The following is a 17,017-nucleotide window of genomic DNA, read 5'->3' as shown; positions in this document are numbered from 1 at the left end:
CGGAGGCACATTCAGACTGTCGCTATTTAGCAGGTGGAATTCAGTCACATACCAGATTATTCAGGTGGTGCAAATTAAAGTGGATTTGGCACTCTTGTGCAGTAAAGATGCTCCCCTCTCTCCCACCCCTGGAAAAAAGAACTGATCTTTTCGCAGTAGGGAAAATGATGGAGAAATGATGTTCCAAATTTAGGTGGGAGAAAGATTGCCAGGTCTCAGGGCTTGACCTGACGTTCCAGGCATTTTGACCCTTTCTCGGTGTCTCCAGGGAAGGGGGTGAAATGTGAATGGGGAACCGGTTGGTTGCCTTCCATATGTTGCTGGAGTCCAACTCCCAACATTCCTGGACCTTGGCCATGCTGCCTGAGACTGATGGGAGTTGGGGGTCTAAGAGCAGTTTCCCCAGACCAGGGCAAAGGGCCCAAAACCAAGGGGTTGAACTCATTTCTGCTCTTCTTGATCAGAGATTTTGCTGTAAGCTCTGCTTCCATCAGGAACCGGAGGTGCGAGACACAGCCAGGTTTTTCCTCTGGCTAGATGCCCAGACCTTGAACCTAGGATATATAGTATACCTGAAGGAGCGTCTCCACCCCCATTGTTCTGCCTGGACACTGAGGTCCAGTACCGAGGGCCTTCTGACGGTTCCCTCGTTGCGAGAAGCCAAATTGCAGGGAACCAGGCAGAGGGCCTTCTCGGTGGTGGCGCCTGTCCTGTGAAACGCCCTCCCATCAGATGTTAAAGAGAAAAACAGCTATCAGATTTTTAGAAGACATCTGAAGGCAGCCCTGTTTAGGGAGGCTTTTAATGTTTAATTGTTTTATTTCATTTTTCTGTTGTAAGCCGCCCAGAGTGGCTAGGGAAACCCAGCCAGATGGGCGGGGTATAAATAATATACTATTATTATTATTATTATTATTATTATTATTATTACTACTACTACTACTACTACTACTACTACTACTAGGATCTCCTTGAAGGAGAGCACCCATCCAGCAAACCTGATAAATCTGTCACTTTTGCAGAGCCCTGATATTTGAGCTGCAAGATTAGCAGCTTCCATAGCAGTTGACTGGGCTCCTTGGGTGCCATTTCCACCATCTATTTGGCTATCTTTCCTCACCCCGATATACAAGGACATTGCTTCTAATTCCTAGTTGCTCAATAGCCAGTCTCTTGGAGGCAGAAAGATGATCTCATTGCAGGTGCACAGCTATGCCCTTAGTTAAAGGATGGGGAACCCATGGTTCTCCTGCTGTTGCTTGGGCTATCAGCTCCCTTCAGCGTCAGGCACCATGGCCAATGGTTAGGGATGAGAGGGTTTGTACTCCAACATCTGGAGGGCCACTGGTTCCCCCTCTCTGTCTTTGTCTTGTAGGGCTAGCACTCCAACTTTTCTGGGAAACGCCAGTCAGGTTTGTGTCCTCCAATCACATTGTCATTGGCTGCGAGCAGGAGTGTTAGAGGATTCCATCGCAAATGGAAACAGGAGCAGAAATTGCTGCAATTCTCATGCACATCCAAAGTCAGGAGTGGAAAGCATACAAATGAATAGGAGTGGTGTTCAGTATCATAGGTATTTTAGTCTGCACAAGTTATGTAAATAGATATGTTGTTTTCCGCAATGTTTTTGGCATTTCCCGTCCATTGTGCTGAAATTAATTATGTCATGAATTGCATAATCAATTCAATTTGCCTTGGCCATAGCGGACAGCAAAACGAATGATGTAGGTTACAGCGAAAGATGAGCCAAAGCAGTACTGATTGTATCAAATGTAGGGTAGAATGGAAATTGCTTTCATGCACACACCCCAGACCCAGCCAGACTACAATAGAGATTTGACTCAACCAATCAGAAAACTTTGCTACATCATCTGGACATTGCAACACGGAGCCTAATCTGTCATCTAGCGAGTTTCACCGGAGTAGATTCCTGCAAAAATTGCTGACCCTGCCAAAGAAAACTTGGCCGTGGAAGAAAGGGGGCCTGTTGTCTTTTGTGGGAGCGCAGCTGGCACGGCTTTGCTGTAATGAAGCCAAATCTTGGCAATGCAAGGCCTTGTGTGTGACTTCTGAAATCCACAGTGGTCCAATAGCATTGCTTAGGTGTCTTGTTTGTTTCCTTTTTCCCATCCCTCTTCTGGCCTGCAAGTGGAACATCTGGCAGCTCGCTTTCTCTTGCCAAAGCCTATCAGTAGGAGAGACCTTGACTATTGTGATACCCTTACAGCTCCTTGAAGAAGTAATAATTTTTAAAAATGGAGCTGATCATTTGTCATTCCTGCCAATAACTCACAGCTGCTATCAAAGAGCAAAGCTTTCACTTGGCTTGTTTGAAAACTTTTTGAATGAATGGACCAGGAGCGGTGCTCTGTAAAAATGGAGCTTATACATTCTTAGATCATGGTCTCCGCTTCCTTGAGGAAAAATCCCAAAGTGGCTTAGAGAAATATAAACGTACAATATTTACAATCCGAAGAATAGGGTGGGTCCTAAAATCAGTCTCTCTCAGCATCAAAGGCCAGGTAAAGAGGAGTGTTTTCAGCATACAATGGAAGCTACATAATGATCATGAAATCACATTGTTTTAATTAACTTAAGTATTGAACATGACGGGAAGTGTTGCTCTTCAGCAATACAGTGGCAGGAGATGAAGTTGGCGGTGATGTAGTTTGCAAGATATCGAAGGAGAGAGGGCACATTAATCCTCTGAGTTTATCAAAATGATACCTAAGTACATCCTTTGTGGAATGTCAGGTATATAAAGGTCAGTGTTGTTCAGTGCAATTACGTTTCTGGCAAGGGATAACACACAGCAACAAGAAATATGGGCACATTTTGTCCATAACAAGCTTTCTGGTGATTGTTCAAATTTTGAAGGCTGTATCTGCAATCTAGTGTTGTGCCAAATATTATGGGTTGTATCCAAAATTAGTCAGAATAGACCCATTGAAATTAATGCAGTTGCATCCGTTGCTTTCGAGGGGTCGTCTCTTGAGTATGGCTCAGTTGGATACAATCTTTCTACTTTTTACAGACCATTCAATTGAAGAGGAAAGTAGGCAGGAGAGCAGCACCGATCGGCTTTAACCCCCTAGAACAAGACACACCTCTTCTAGTTTCGATGTTATTATGTATGATACAAAATAAAAAAAAAATCCTTCAGTAGCACCTTAAAGACCAACTAAGTTTTTATTTTGGTATGAGCTTTAAGGTGCTACTGAAGGAATTTTTTTATTTTGTTTCGACTCAGACCAACACGGCTACCTACCTGTAACTAGAATTATGTATGATGATTGCGTAGGAATGCAATGTGGTGGACAGTCAGACACCATGGGAGCAAGGGCTAAACCCAGTGCTGTAGTGGCAAATTCAGATGTTCAGGGGCCCTTTGTGATAGCCACAGCCGCAACCCCTCTCAGCTCTGCCCCTTCTAATAATTATAAATAGGGATGCATTACAACCATCAATGCAGATCTCCACTTGATGCCTTTCAGAGAGATCTACGATTTTCTAGTCATGCACATGGGCAAATAATTTGGAGTGCACCAATATCCTATTTCGGAGTGACTTAAGTTGTGTTTTCCTTGGAGTTCCATTGCAGATCACAGAACATGCACACTATTCCCTTGAAACTGAAACGGAAACGGAAACACCTTATGTCTTCAGTTTTTGACCCCAGACCACTACACCACTGGCTGAACCAGTCCTCTGATTTTGTGTCTGAGCCACAAGGGCAGGGATTCCTCACTTCTCAGCTGTGTCTCTGCTTTGCAGTCCCCAATGACCTGCCCCCTCCAAAAAAAAAAAAAAAACCTCTATGGGAGCCAACCAGCACCAGCACTGGGGATGAGTGGGATCCTGCAGTCTTCCAAATGTTGGACTCTGGTGATGGGTGTTGTAGCACAACAACGTTCGGAGGGCTACAGGTTCCCTATCCTTCACCTGCAAAACGGACACCCCAAAATAGCTGCAGCTGACTTCTCTTTAAAGGGAGATCATCGATTCCAGCTATTGTAGCCTACCCTTGGATGCAGAGAAACAGCAGGATTAGAAGAATTTGCTTCTTAGAAGGGTTCAGGCAACTCAAAAAGCTGTTCAACAGTGGGATTTGCTGCCAAGGAGTGTGGTGGAGTCTCCTTCTTGGGAGGTCTTTAAGCGGAGGCTTGACAGCCATCTGTCAGGTATGCTTTGATGGTGTTTCCTGCTTGGCAGGGGGTTGGACTGGGTGGCCCTTGTGGTCTCTTCCAACTCTATGATTCTGTGATTCTATGATTCTATGAAAATGTAGATGACCAACTACATTCTGCTAGATCAGGCTTCCTCAAACTCAGCCCTCCAGATGTTTTGAGACTACAATTCCCATCATCCCTGACCACTGGTCCTCCTAGCTAGGGATCATGGGAGTTGTAAGCCAAAAAACATCTGGAGGGCCGAGTTATTAGGTTGCCCTCTCCTTTTCTCCTGGCTATTTCTGACCTGCCATGGCCTTTTAACAAAATCCATAGTATTGGTTCTGAAGCTGACCTTGTCTAATCGTATCGATTGTGACCAACTGAAGGCTAATTGGGAGACCAGTTGCTATGGCAATGCTTGGGTCACGCACCGAAAGAGACAATGCAGGGTATCTGTGGAGGGTGGATGAAAAAATGTTGAGCTTTTGGAAACTAACAGATAACGCATTACGATCAAGTCTGGAGGAATGCAATGGTCAATGGGGCATGTTTTTAGTTTCTCCCTTGCTGCCACCGCCACCCCAATTATGTTCCTTTCATTTTTCAAGTTCTTTAAATTATCTACATCTTCTGAACCAGTGAATGTAACAACAACAGCAACAACACCTTAGCCACAAGAGGGTTTTTGTTGGGAGGGGTGTGTTAAACATGGAGTTGCTGCACATTCTGATTCAGCTGGCAAAAGGCAGGACCGCCACAAATTCTAAGTTTGGTGTGGGAAGTTGCTATAAATTAGTTTGTTAAGTGGCAAATGAGACTCACTACCCCCTCCATCTCCCTTTTACCACTCTGCGAGCCTGACAGCTGCCATTCCTCCCCACTGAAGTGCAAAGGGTTGCAAACAACTCATAGCTTCCGGTTGCTCCTGCAGTTTGGATGTGTGGGGTGGCATCTTCCATTGAAGTGATTGGGCCTGGTTTTCTAATGTGAATTTCAGCAGCAGCTTCCCTAATTTGGATCAGGACCATAGCAAAGGGTTAAAGAGAGCCAGTGTGCCGTAGTGGTTAAGAGTGGTAGACTCCTAATCTGGTGAAGCGGGTTTGCTTCCCCGCTCCTCCACATGCAGCTGCTGGGTGACCTTGGGCTAGTCACACTTCTTTGAAGTCTCTCAGCCCCACTCTCCTCGCAGAGTGTTTGTTGTGGGGGAGGAAGGGAAAGGAGAATGTTAGCTGCTTTGAGACTCCTTCGGGTAGGGATAAAGCGGGGTATCAAATCCAAACTCTTCTTCTTCTTCTTTAGCTAGATGCTAAGGATGGGAACAGGCACACCTATTGGATGGAGGCATTGCTTACCTACTCAGTGCCGATGTGACAAAGAGTTGAAGGAGAGAAGGGAGAAGACTGGAGAAATCAAGGAAAGGAAAGTTGTGCAGAGCTAGGAAAGATAGAGAGAAGGGTATACTGACACCATGTGCCAAGAGAAGCAGCAGGGACCCTAAGAAAAAAGGGACTGAATGGGGAGCAGGCCATGGAAATGCATTGCTTCTGAATGCCAGTTGTTGGGAATAACAGGAGGGGGGAGTGCTCTTGCACTGATGTCCTGCCTGTGGTCTTACCACTGGCATCCGGTTGGCCACTGTGAGAACTTTGATACTGGACTAGATGGGTCTCTTCTTATCATTTTAGAAGATCAAGCCTTGGAGCGATGATGGGGCTCTACCACAAAACTGTGACAGTTGAAAGGGTGTTGCTTTTCTTGGCAAAGAATTTGCTCTAGTGGGGTGGAGGATTTTGATCTGAGAGCACGCAGAGTTCTACTCACGTTTAAACCAAACCCCACAGTTTTCTGCAGAAAGATTGTTTTCTGCTGCTCCAGAGAAGCAGACACGGAGCAATGGATTCAAGCTACAAGAAAGAAGATTCCACCTAAACATTAGGAAGAACTTCCTGACAGTAAGAGCTGTTCGGCAGTGGAATTTGCTACCAAGGAGTGTGGTGGAGTCTCCTTCTCTGGAGGTCTTTAAGCAGAGGCTTGACAGGCATATGTCAAGAATGATTTGATTGTGTTTCCTGCTTGGCAGGGGGTTGGACTGGATGGCCCTCGTGGTCTCTTCCAACTCTGTGATTCTATGATTCTAGTTGCAAAGCCTTCTGGAAACCACACCCCACCCTGCTATCCCCGTGCCTCCCTCTTTTCCTTCCTCCCTCACTCCTACTAGATAAAGATGATAATTACTTGAAACCTAGCATAGCTTGAAATAATAAATGATCCCTTTAAGGGGGGGTTGTATTCAAGGAAGCAAGAGCTGCTTCCGCTTGCTTAGCTTGGGTGAATTGCAGGAGACAGATCATAAACATAAAAGACACATTTTTATTCTTATTTTATCGTAGCTAGACTGTGTGTGTGTGTGTGCGCGCGCGCGCGTTTGTGTGTTTAAGTTTTGTTTAATTTACCATTCAGGATTTATTTTTTAAAATGAAACAAAAAAACCTTGATATATACTGTGTTGCTGTAAAAGCACCTGCTGTTACCCGTTTCATCATAATGTGTAATGTAGTGGAATTAGCAATAGAACTTCCACTTAATGGCATTTCTTGACGTGAGTGGGGAATTTAAACACAGGGTTGCTAATGTCGGGTCGTGAGTTGTTTTGCATTTTCCATTCACTGTTGATGTGGTTTATAAGGTTAATTGAGATATGTGCCTCTGCCTCGCAGCACCTTGGGGTGGGGGTAGGACCCAACACGGTGGCTGAGGGTGGCTTGCTTCTCCTTCTGAAGCCCAGCTTCAGAGCTCTTTGGCAAGGAGGGAAGAGCCGTAGCTCAGTGGCAGAGCATCTGTTTTGCCTGTTGAAGATCATAGGGACATTTCTCATCCCCAAGTAGGGTTGGGGGAGAACGCTGCCTGAAACCAATCGACAAAGACCATAGTGAGCTAGGTGGGCCATCAGGGGCGTAGCCAGGATCAAAATTAGGGGGGGCAAGGGGCAGGGCCAAGGCACGGGGGAGGGGCCACAGTGGGGCAAGGAAAGCCATAGTTGTTCAGGGGCGAGGGGGCGCCAGGATCAGCCCGAAATTGGGCTGTTCCGATCCCCTCCTCCCTCTCCGCGATCGCCGGGGAGGGTGGAGGGAAAGCTGGCTTTCCCTCCACCCGCCCCACAGCCAGCAAGGGAGAAGGGAGACGTCCCTTCTAGCCGGCTGGCTGTGGGGCGGATGGAGGGAAAGCCCTAGAAGTGGCCCTGCTTCTAGGGGGGGCAACTGCCCCCCTGCCTACGCCCATGTCGTCCATTGATCTGAGTCAGTACAAGGCAACTTCCTTTGACAGAATGCCCCATGGGAAGGATGGGTGCTGCCATGAGCCATTTTGGGAGTATTGTCAGTGCTCAGCGAAGAGGAGGAGGAGGAGGAGGAGGAGGAGGAGGAGGAGGAGGAGGAGGAGGAGGAGGAGGAGGAGGACATGCTAGAACTTCCTCTCCTTGAAGATTTTTTGCAAACTTTCGGGAAGGTTTTCGCCCATCCCTTGAATGTGCTAGAAACTTCAACCCAGCACTAAAAAGGTAAAGGTAAAGGGACCCCTGACCATTAGGTCCAGTCGTGGCCGACTCTGGGGTTGCGCGCTCATCGCACATTATTGGCCGAGGGAGCCGGCGTATAGCTTCCAGGTCATGTGGCCAGCATGACAAAGCCGCTTCTGGCAAACCAGAGCAGCACATGGAAACACCGTTTACCTTCCCGCTATAGCGGTTCCTATTTATCTACTTGCATTTTGATGTGCTTTCGAACTGCTAGGTTGGCAGGAGCTGGGACCAAGCAACGGGAGCTCACCCCGTCACAGGGATTCGAACCGATGACCTTCTGATTGGCAAGCCCTAGGCTCAGTGGTTTAGCCCACAGTGCCACCTGGGTCTACTATTCAGTTAATAAGTTGTTATTGGATTTGGGGGTATGGGGTTGGTTGGTTTTGGATACCATCTTTGGGTCCCCTCTAGGGCTGCGGTTTTATAAGATGGGGTTCTTCAGTAGAAGTGATGAAGTGGTTAAACCAGTCTCTTTGTTAAATTAATGGCCCTAGCCAAGCTGTTAAGCGTTCTTCTTACATGACTAAAGAGTTGGCCATGTTGCGTGGCGAAACCCCGACCTTCCCCGAATGAATAAAAACACAAGACACAGTGAATTAAGGTTAATGGGCATAAAAAGGCCACAACTTTATTGATTACGGATTGTAGAGAGGTATTGGCATTAGGCATTGGATCTAACCGACTATACCCGACTCCAGCCCGTTGTGCTGGCAGTCTGAGAAGGGTTAACCACCGTTGGGTGAGTCCTGCGATGCGGATCCACTAGGAACTCACCCTGGGGCCACCGGTAGAGGGCGTGCCTTCGGCCCTCACCTTCCACGGCTTCGGACATGGCCACGCTCCCGGACTCCTTAAGGAAGTACCCCTCAGCATTTTGGGGGAGGTGATGGCAGCAACCTCCTCCCCCCCCCACCAGAGACCTTTCTGAGAGAATCCAATGCCTAACCGCCAAAACCAAAGTTGTGACGAGTTGCTATGAGGTAGGCGAAAACCACAAGGCCAGAGCCAATTTGCCAGGTGGAAAAAGTCCTAGCAGGCCCCTCAACGGCGACCAACCGAAGTCCATAGCAAAGTCAACAGAGAAGCCTGCCTAAAGGGAGGGTGGGCGGGAGAAGATCCGAAGCGGCTGGGGGCAGGAACAAAGAGACCGAGCCCCGGCTGCGCGCTCGCATTTAAGGGCGCAAGCCACGCCCCCGACACATCCAGATTGGTCGCGCCGGGGGTGATGCGTCCGGGACTCGGCCAATAGCTGGAGGGATGGCAGCCATCCCCCCCGGCACGTGAAAGGGTCGTGGCTGCCCGCAACCTCCCTCTCCGGTGATGCCGGAAGGGCTTTTGTCATAGAAACAACTAGCTAATGCTCTTTCTAAAAGAAAGCAGCAGGCCCTCTCCTGGCTGACTCTCTCTTCTGGCATGGTCCAAATGGGATAATCACAACAAAGAGATTCATTTTCCTGATGTGCTCATTTTTCAGGTATCTACCATCTATTTATCTATCTATCTATCTATCTATCTATCTATCTATCTATCATCTATCTATCTATCTATCTATCTATCTATCTATCTATCTCTATCTATCTATCTATCTATCTATCTATCTATCTATCATCTATCTATTGCATTTGTATCCTGTTCCTCAGCCAAAAAGACTCCCAGGGTAACTTACATGCAATAAATTAAAATAAGACAGTCCCTACCTGCAGGCTTAAAGTCTAATAAACATGACACAAAAGAGAGAAACGGATGGGGCGAGGAAGGGGGAAACAAACTTGGGCACCAGCTCATAAAGTCAAATAGCAATTATTAGAATATCCTCAGTTTTCAGTAGAGGGGTGGGGCAGAAAAAAGTGTGATCTTCCACGTTCATTTGACGGGTGCATTCCATCCTGCAAACTCCTGGAGATGTTTGATACACGCTTTAAGGTGCTGGAGTATTTTCCCTCCCCGCCCCGCCCCCACACCCCTCCATCCTCCATTCCTGCAACAGGTTCTCACAAATATTCTTTTCTTTTAAGGCAGCTTTGTGTTTCAATTGGGCTGTAGTCCAGGATTTATGGATCCCTCGACGCCGGCAATGTTTTTAAGTTATGCACTTCATTTTTCACGTACATTTGTAATGTTGGCGCTTCTGATAAATAGTGAGGCCACCTTGGCTGATGTTTCTTTTTTTCTTGACAGAGAAATCTCTCAGAATGATGCCTTGGGAACTATAGAATCGAACGTGTTCTCCAACCTTCCAAAGCTCTATGAAATGTAAGTCAATAAATGGAATTGGAGGGCTGGGGCATTACAAGATAATGGTGGACCAACCATAAAATGCAACGTGGTGGTTCCATGGGGACAAAATAGATCTAGGACTAGTTTTTCTCTGTGTGTCTTTCTTTCCTTCTGCATTGGCTCATCAGTCTTCAGCCACATCCTACTAGACGTCAATGGTGATTGTGCTCAATGTACTGTGTGAATTGGCTATTGCAGGGTTGCCAACCTTTTTAGGTTCATGAGCACATTTGATTTTTTCCCCTGTAGGTACCACCCCTTTTGGTCACTTCCCTCGCCCTTAGCCCTGGATCAGCCCCACTTCCAAGAGACAGAAAGAATATGTTTGGTGACTGGAAGTGGCCGCTGAGACCATATAACACCGGTCCTGAAAGACCTACATTGGCTCCCAGTACGTTTCTGAGCACAATTCTGTTGGTGCTGACCTTTAAAGCCCTAAACGGCTGCGGTCCAGTATACCTGAAGGAGCGCCTTCACCCCCATCATTTAGCCTGGACACTGAGGTCCAGCGCCGAGAGCCTTCTGGCGGTTCCCTCCCTGCGAGAAGCGAAGTTACAGGGAACCTGGTAGAGGGCAGGGCCGGCTCTAGGTAGACCCCCGGTGGTGCGGTGTGCAAGGGCGCCGGGCCGGTAGGCAGGGCGCCGCGCAGTGAAGCCACGTGGAAACCATGCTGCGCCCTGCGAGGGCGGGGGCGCCGGAGCGATCTCTGCCCCTCAGCACCAGGGTGCACGACCTGCTCGAGACTGCCCTGGTAGAGGGCCTTTTTAGTAGTCACACTTGCCCTGTAGAACACCTTCCCATCAGATGTCAAGGAAATAAACAACTATCTGACTTTCAGAAGACATCTGAAGGCAGCCCTGTTTAGGGAAGTTTTTAATATTTGATGTTTTGTTGTGTTTTTAATATTCTGTTGGGAGCCGCCCAGAGTGGCTGGGGAAATCCAGCCAGATGGGCGGGTATAAATAATAAATTATTATTATTATTATTAGTAGTAGTAGTAGTAGTACATACATACATACATACATACATACATACATACATGCATGCATGCATGCATACATGTTGCTTTCCCAAGGAATCTAGGTAAAACTAAGATCCTGTAAATTTAATCTGAGCATTTAAAAGCACATAGAGGTGAAAGAGGAAGTGGGGCAGAGTGTCACTCTTTCAACTTCCTTCTTTGGCTTTGTTTGCATTTCAAAGGAGAAAGAGGTAACCACCATAGCTGCCAAGTTTTCGCTTTTCTTGCGAGGAAGCCTATTCAGCATAAGGGAAAATCCCTGTAAAAAAGGGATAACTTGGCAGCTATGGTAACCACCCTCTCTAACTCGTGACAAAGGGGCTGTGGGAGGGGATGCGTCTACCATCCCATAATAGAGACTGAGGACACAAGGTAGAGGAGTGAACAGGCGGTGGCCCCTCCAAGTGTCCCTATTTTCCAGGGACGGTCCCGGATGTACAGAAGTAGTCCTGGTTTCTGATTTGATCCCGGAATGTCCTGCTTTTCCTTAGGACGTCCCTATTCTCATTGGAGAAATGTTGGGGGGTATTGCTTCACTACTTTGGCAATTGTGGGTCTTGCATGTGGTCTTGCATGCCCCCTGCTTACAGGTGCCTGAGCACACACAGGGCTTGATTACTTTTTCATTTTATTTACTTCAAACGTTCCTTGGCAGCCTTTTAGGGCAAAGCCCCCTCAAAGCAGCTTCCATTTAAAAAATAGAGGATAAAACACAATTCCCATAAAATGCAATTAAAGTTAAAGCAGCAGTTAAGACATTTCGGAAGCCAGCACCGCACTCATACAAAATGTATTTAAATTGCTTTTATAAAAAAAAAAAAGCACTTTGAAAACGGACAGTTTAAAACCAGCAGCGATATAAAACATTTAAAAGTTCTGCATCTTAATTAAAAGGAGCTCAGAACAAACGGGTTTGTTGCCATACATCCAGATTTTCCCGGACATTTTTTTCCAATTTCCGCCCAGACATTGCTCCCCACTGGTATGTCCAGGAAATTCTGGGCGTATGGCAACCCTAAGCAAAAGGCTTTATCGTACACCATTCAAGGTCGCAGTCCAGTTGGATAAAAGCACTCAAGGAGAGCGTAGAGCCTGTCTGGTGAGGGGTGTGGCCTTTGGAGGGGAAAGCCTCACGTGTCAAGTTTGCAGGGGGCCACCATCGAAAAGGCCCTTTCTCTTTTCATTGTCTGCAGTTGTTATTGATTGATTGATTGATTGATTTTCTATACCGCCCTATACCCAAAGGTCTCAGGGCGGTTCACACAAAATATCAAATACATAAAATCAAAACAAAACTGTCAAGGGGACTCCCTACAGGGACCCTCGCCCAGTCATCCTGACCAGCGCTAGCAGCGGGTCGGGAGGAGGAAATGAGGAATGGAGCGGAATGGAGAGGGGGCTCCAAGATGTGTCAGAGCCTCAGCACCGACCCAGCAGCCCCTTCCGGCGCCCACGTTGGGTCATGCATCCAGACGTAGGGCAAGGGGGCGGCGTTTTGGGGTTCCCAGACTATTATGCTGGCGCAAGAGCAGACAAGTGCCATTGCCGGGTTCTGAATCAGACTAGGCAGTCATGTTTTCTGATGTCTCTGCACTGTAAATAGTATGCACAATAAAGCTCTTAAAGACAGAGCAGACTGGAGCGTCTTTACTCGAGAGTAGCCGCAACAATCCCCTGACAAAAACCAACAACCCAATTTTTTTAAAAAAAGCCAAAAGTTGACAATTGAGGGCAGTGGCACCTGAAGCAGGGCCTCAGATGGCAATCTAAAAGAATGGGCATGCTCATGTGAAAGATGACCCCAATTTAGTTAGGCACGTGTATTTAATGAAATGATTGGAGTGGGGTGAGAGTTTGCTAAGGAAATGCTAACGCCTCTAGCAACTGGGACATCTAGACCAGCCCAAAACCCAAATTGACCGGAATCAGAGGTGGTAGCAGTCAAGTGATAAGCTTCTCGGCCTTTTGACTAAGATCAAGTGTAGTAGTAGTCGTGATAAGCTGTTTCCGTTGAGAGCAACTGTGTTAATCAGCCTCTGCCCACGACAGCTGAAGAGTGACAAACTCATAGCTGCCAAGTTTTCCCTTTTCTCGCGAGGAAGCCTATTCAGCATAAGGGAAAATCCCTTTAAAAAAGGGATAACTTGGCAGCTATGGACAAACTGCTTATATCACATCACAAATGCATTTGTGTAAATGTAATGGTGGCCTGGGGGGGGGGGGATATTTGTGGAGAGGGTAAATAAATGGTCTTGCACTGTCAGGTCAGTGGTTCTCTGGACTAGAAGGGGCAAGTCATATTCCCAATTGCAAGCATGGAAATCGGTACTAAGAATCTAAAGAACATGAGAGAAACTTTTAGGTGAAGAGGTATATTGGGCGATATCCACTCACAGCAGCCCACTTGTGCAGCAGCCATTCCGCAAAGAGGAGTCTCGTTCTTAGCACAGCACAACAGCCAGACCCAATAGATAAGCTGCACTTGCGAATGAAGTTGCTTAACCCCAGTTGCGCTGACCTTACATTGGGGTTCACCCATACTCCTTTGCAGATCATGTCGCTTTCCCCAGCCAAAGAATCTCATACGAGACAATTCAAATTATAACTGAAGTTTTTCTTCTTCTTTTTTCTTTTCCCCCCGCAGAAAAATTGAGAAAGCAAACCATCTGGTGTATATTGATAGATATGCCTTCCAGAATCTTCCCAATCTCAGATATTTGTGAGTATTCCTGACGCTGTGGCTGTATTTCCTGGAAAAATGTACTTTTGCACAGACTTTTTCTTGCTTTATTCCTGTTTTGAGCAGCTATTGGGCAAATGATAAAATGACCCTAATAACCTAGATCAGGGCTTTCCAAACTTTTCATGTTGGTGACACACTTTTTTAGACACGCAGCAACATTTCACGACACAGCAATTCAGTTTTACTAGCAAACCGGAGTTTAAACTAACTCCTTTCCAGCCCCAGGAGGAGCATGAGGAGTGTTCACACAACACACCTACACACTGCAGCCGACACACTAGCATGTCATGACACACAACTTGGAAAACCCTGATCTAGATTGTCCAAGCAAGTGATGTTTTCCCCTCTTACTTAACTTTTTTTCTCTCCTGCTTGCACAATGAGCATTTAAACTTCACATGGAAAGCCATGAGCTGGGGTTCCCATTTATATGCAGCGCTGGGTGATGAGATGCCTTTTAATAAGAAAGCATGTGATTGTCAAGCTTAATCCCACATCTGTTTGAATGGCACCCTTCACAATGGATGCAGCTCTCCTGATATGCTTGCCACATCCACTCCCATGGGGTTTCCATCATAATTCGTGGATAATTAATCCTACCCTCTGTACAAAGTATCTTCCAAAAATAGTCAAGCTGCTGTTAGCATCTGACCTGAATGTGACTGATAATATCTCTTCAGTCGTAAGTAAAGAGAGGAAATATAATGAAATCCAGCGGAAAGGGTGGCTTTGGGGTTTTGTAGACCACACTCCACCCCCCGTCCCCCACACCATTGCGGATTTTATCCTTAGCCCTGATTCAGCACAGCCGGTATGATACAAATTTCCTACATGCGAGACTTCTTGCTGCAGAGGAGAAAGTCTGGCTATAAGAGAAAAGCCTAGTTGTGTGCCCTGCAGTTTTCTAATGGACAATTAAGCACACGGACACAAGTATTTGGGTTTATGGGTTCAAATAGGCCACAACTTTATTGGTTACAGATGTGAGCGGTTTGGCTTAGGCATTGGGTGAAGCCAGACTGTATCTCACCTCCCGTCCCCCTGCAGGGAGTCCATCTAAGGGGAAACCACCAATAGGGGGAGCCGTATGACACACATCAAATAGGGGCACTCTGAGGGGTCCCCATTGGGGTTGTGACATGGCCTTAGCCCATGTCCGGACATCAGAAAGAATTCACACCCCCACATCCCTTTAACAGGATACCCTTACTGAGGAGGGGCAGGCGGAGGCTACAACCTCCCCTCCATCCAAACAAAGGCTCACCCAATACCTAACCGCCGGCGAGAGAGGAGGGTCTGCCCCAGCCACGTCAAGGTTAAATCTCCCATGGCCCTGCCCCCTCCTGGCACTGATTGGCCAGCGGTTCCACACTGGGCGTGGCCCCGCAGCTGGGACAACACGGAAGGGGGCGTCAACTCTCTGCCCCCTTGCTGGATCACTGCAGAGTCCCAGAAGCCTAGCCACAGCACCGCCCACTGGAAAACGTGAGCGGACTTCTCTCATTTTTGATTATGCGCACTCCTGCATGGGAGATTCCTGCATTGCAGGGGGTTGGACTAGATGACCTGTGAGGTCCCTTCCATCTCTACAGTTCCATGGTGATAAATGGGGAGTGTTTGCTTACACATTTACGACCAGTATAGAATCACAGAATTGTAACATTTTTAAGGCCTTGACTTCTGTTTTTTTCAAAAGGAATCTCATAATTCCCCTTCCCTGATTAGCAGCATCTCTCCAGGATTTCAGACCGAGAGCCTATCTGAGCCTTAGCTGGAGATGCTGGGGATTGAACCGGGGACCCTCTTGCATACAAAACAGATGCTCTAATCACTGAGCTATGGACATGCTTAGGAAACCGAGTGGGCATCCACTTGTATAGATGCCATGTAGTCCTGCTGCAGACCTGATCTTGCAGACAACATAATCCACAGAGCGTTTTGCAGGGGAGGCTGCTCATTTTCTCTTGTTAGTAGCTTTTGTGTAAAAGAAAGGTTTGTTGTTGTTGTTTAGTCGTGTCCGACTCTTCGTGACCCCACGGACCATAGCACGCCAGGCACTCCTGTCTTGCACTGCCTCCCGCAGTTTGGTCAGACTCACGTTTGTAGCTTCGAGAACACTGTCCAACCATCTTGTCCTCTGACGTCCCCTTCTCCTAGTGCCCTCAATCTTTCCCAACATCAGGGTCTTTTCCAAGGATTCTTCTCTTCTCATGAGGTGGCCAAAGTATTGGAGCCTCAGCTTCACGATCTGTCCTTCCAGGGAGCACTCAGGGCTGATTTCCTTAAGAATGGATAGGTTTGATCTTCTTGCAGTCCATGGGACTCTCAAGAGTCTCCTCCAGCACCATAATTCAAAAGCATCAATTCTTCGGCGATCAGCCTTCTTTATGGTCCAGCTCTCACTTCCATACATCACTACTGGGAAGGTTAAAGGGGTAAAGGGGACCCCTGACCATTAGGTCCAGTCGTGACCGACTCTGGGGTTGCGGCGCTCATCTCGCATTATTGGCCGAGGGAGCCGGCGTTTAGCTTCCAGGTCATGTGGCCAGCATGACAAAGCCACTTCTGGCGAAGCAGAGCAGCACACGGAAATGCCATTTACCTTCCCGCTGTACCTATTTATCTACTTGCATTTTGACGTGCTATTTATCTACTTGCATTTTGACGTGCTTTCGAACTGCTAGGTTGGCAGGAGCTGGGACCAAGCAACGGGAGCTCACCCCATCACAGGGATTCGAACCGCTGACCTTCTGATCAGCAAGCCCTAGGCTCAGTGGTTTAACCCACAGTGCCACCTGGGTCCCTTTACTGGGAAGGTTAACAAGCATCAAACCCTCGTGCTTGGAGAGAGAACTTTGGGGGGGAAGATGGCAACCATGTGGCCCTGCAGTCTTCAGCTTCCCCACCCTGGCTCTTGTTTATTTCACGGAAACAAGACCAGCTTCGGGGAGGGAGGGGGAGGGAGCCAGTCAATTTGGTTCTTAGGAGCTGTGACGAATTCAAAGGCCAAGTAGCCATTCATCAGTTTGAAGCCGAGGCCTCCTACGTACACCTGCCGCATGGCATTGTATTATTTTTCATTCCGGCATGGTAATGTGTTTACAAATGTTGTGCCAGTCCAGCCCTGGCGCCAGTGTTCGCTTCACGCTGGTCGGCTGATGGGATGGAATTAGAGAAAAGACAGGGAAACCTGTGCGCTTCATCACAGCCTTGCACACTCTGCTGAG

At 47.4% G+C, this 17,017-nt stretch overlaps 1 protein-coding gene across 1 annotated transcript in view; it reads left to right on the top strand.

Moving 5' to 3' along the window:
* FSHR (follicle stimulating hormone receptor) overlaps window positions 1-17,017 on the top strand; it is an 88,166-nt gene that overhangs the window by 40,407 nt on the left and 30,742 nt on the right. Inside the window, exons 3-4 of the mRNA XM_035110488.2 lie at window positions 9,928-10,002; window positions 13,692-13,766. Coding sequence (XP_034966379.2) covers window positions 9,928-10,002; window positions 13,692-13,766 — 150 coding nt within the window. The remainder of the gene's footprint in view (window positions 1-9,927; window positions 10,003-13,691; window positions 13,767-17,017) is intronic.

The sequence above is a fragment of the Zootoca vivipara genome, chromosome 3 (genome assembly GCF_963506605.1).
Source record: "Zootoca vivipara chromosome 3, rZooViv1.1, whole genome shotgun sequence".
NCBI lineage: Eukaryota > Metazoa > Chordata > Lepidosauria > Squamata > Lacertidae > Zootoca > Zootoca vivipara.
Note: the sequence above shows the minus strand (reverse complement) of the source record. Positions and strands in the feature narration are given on the sequence as shown.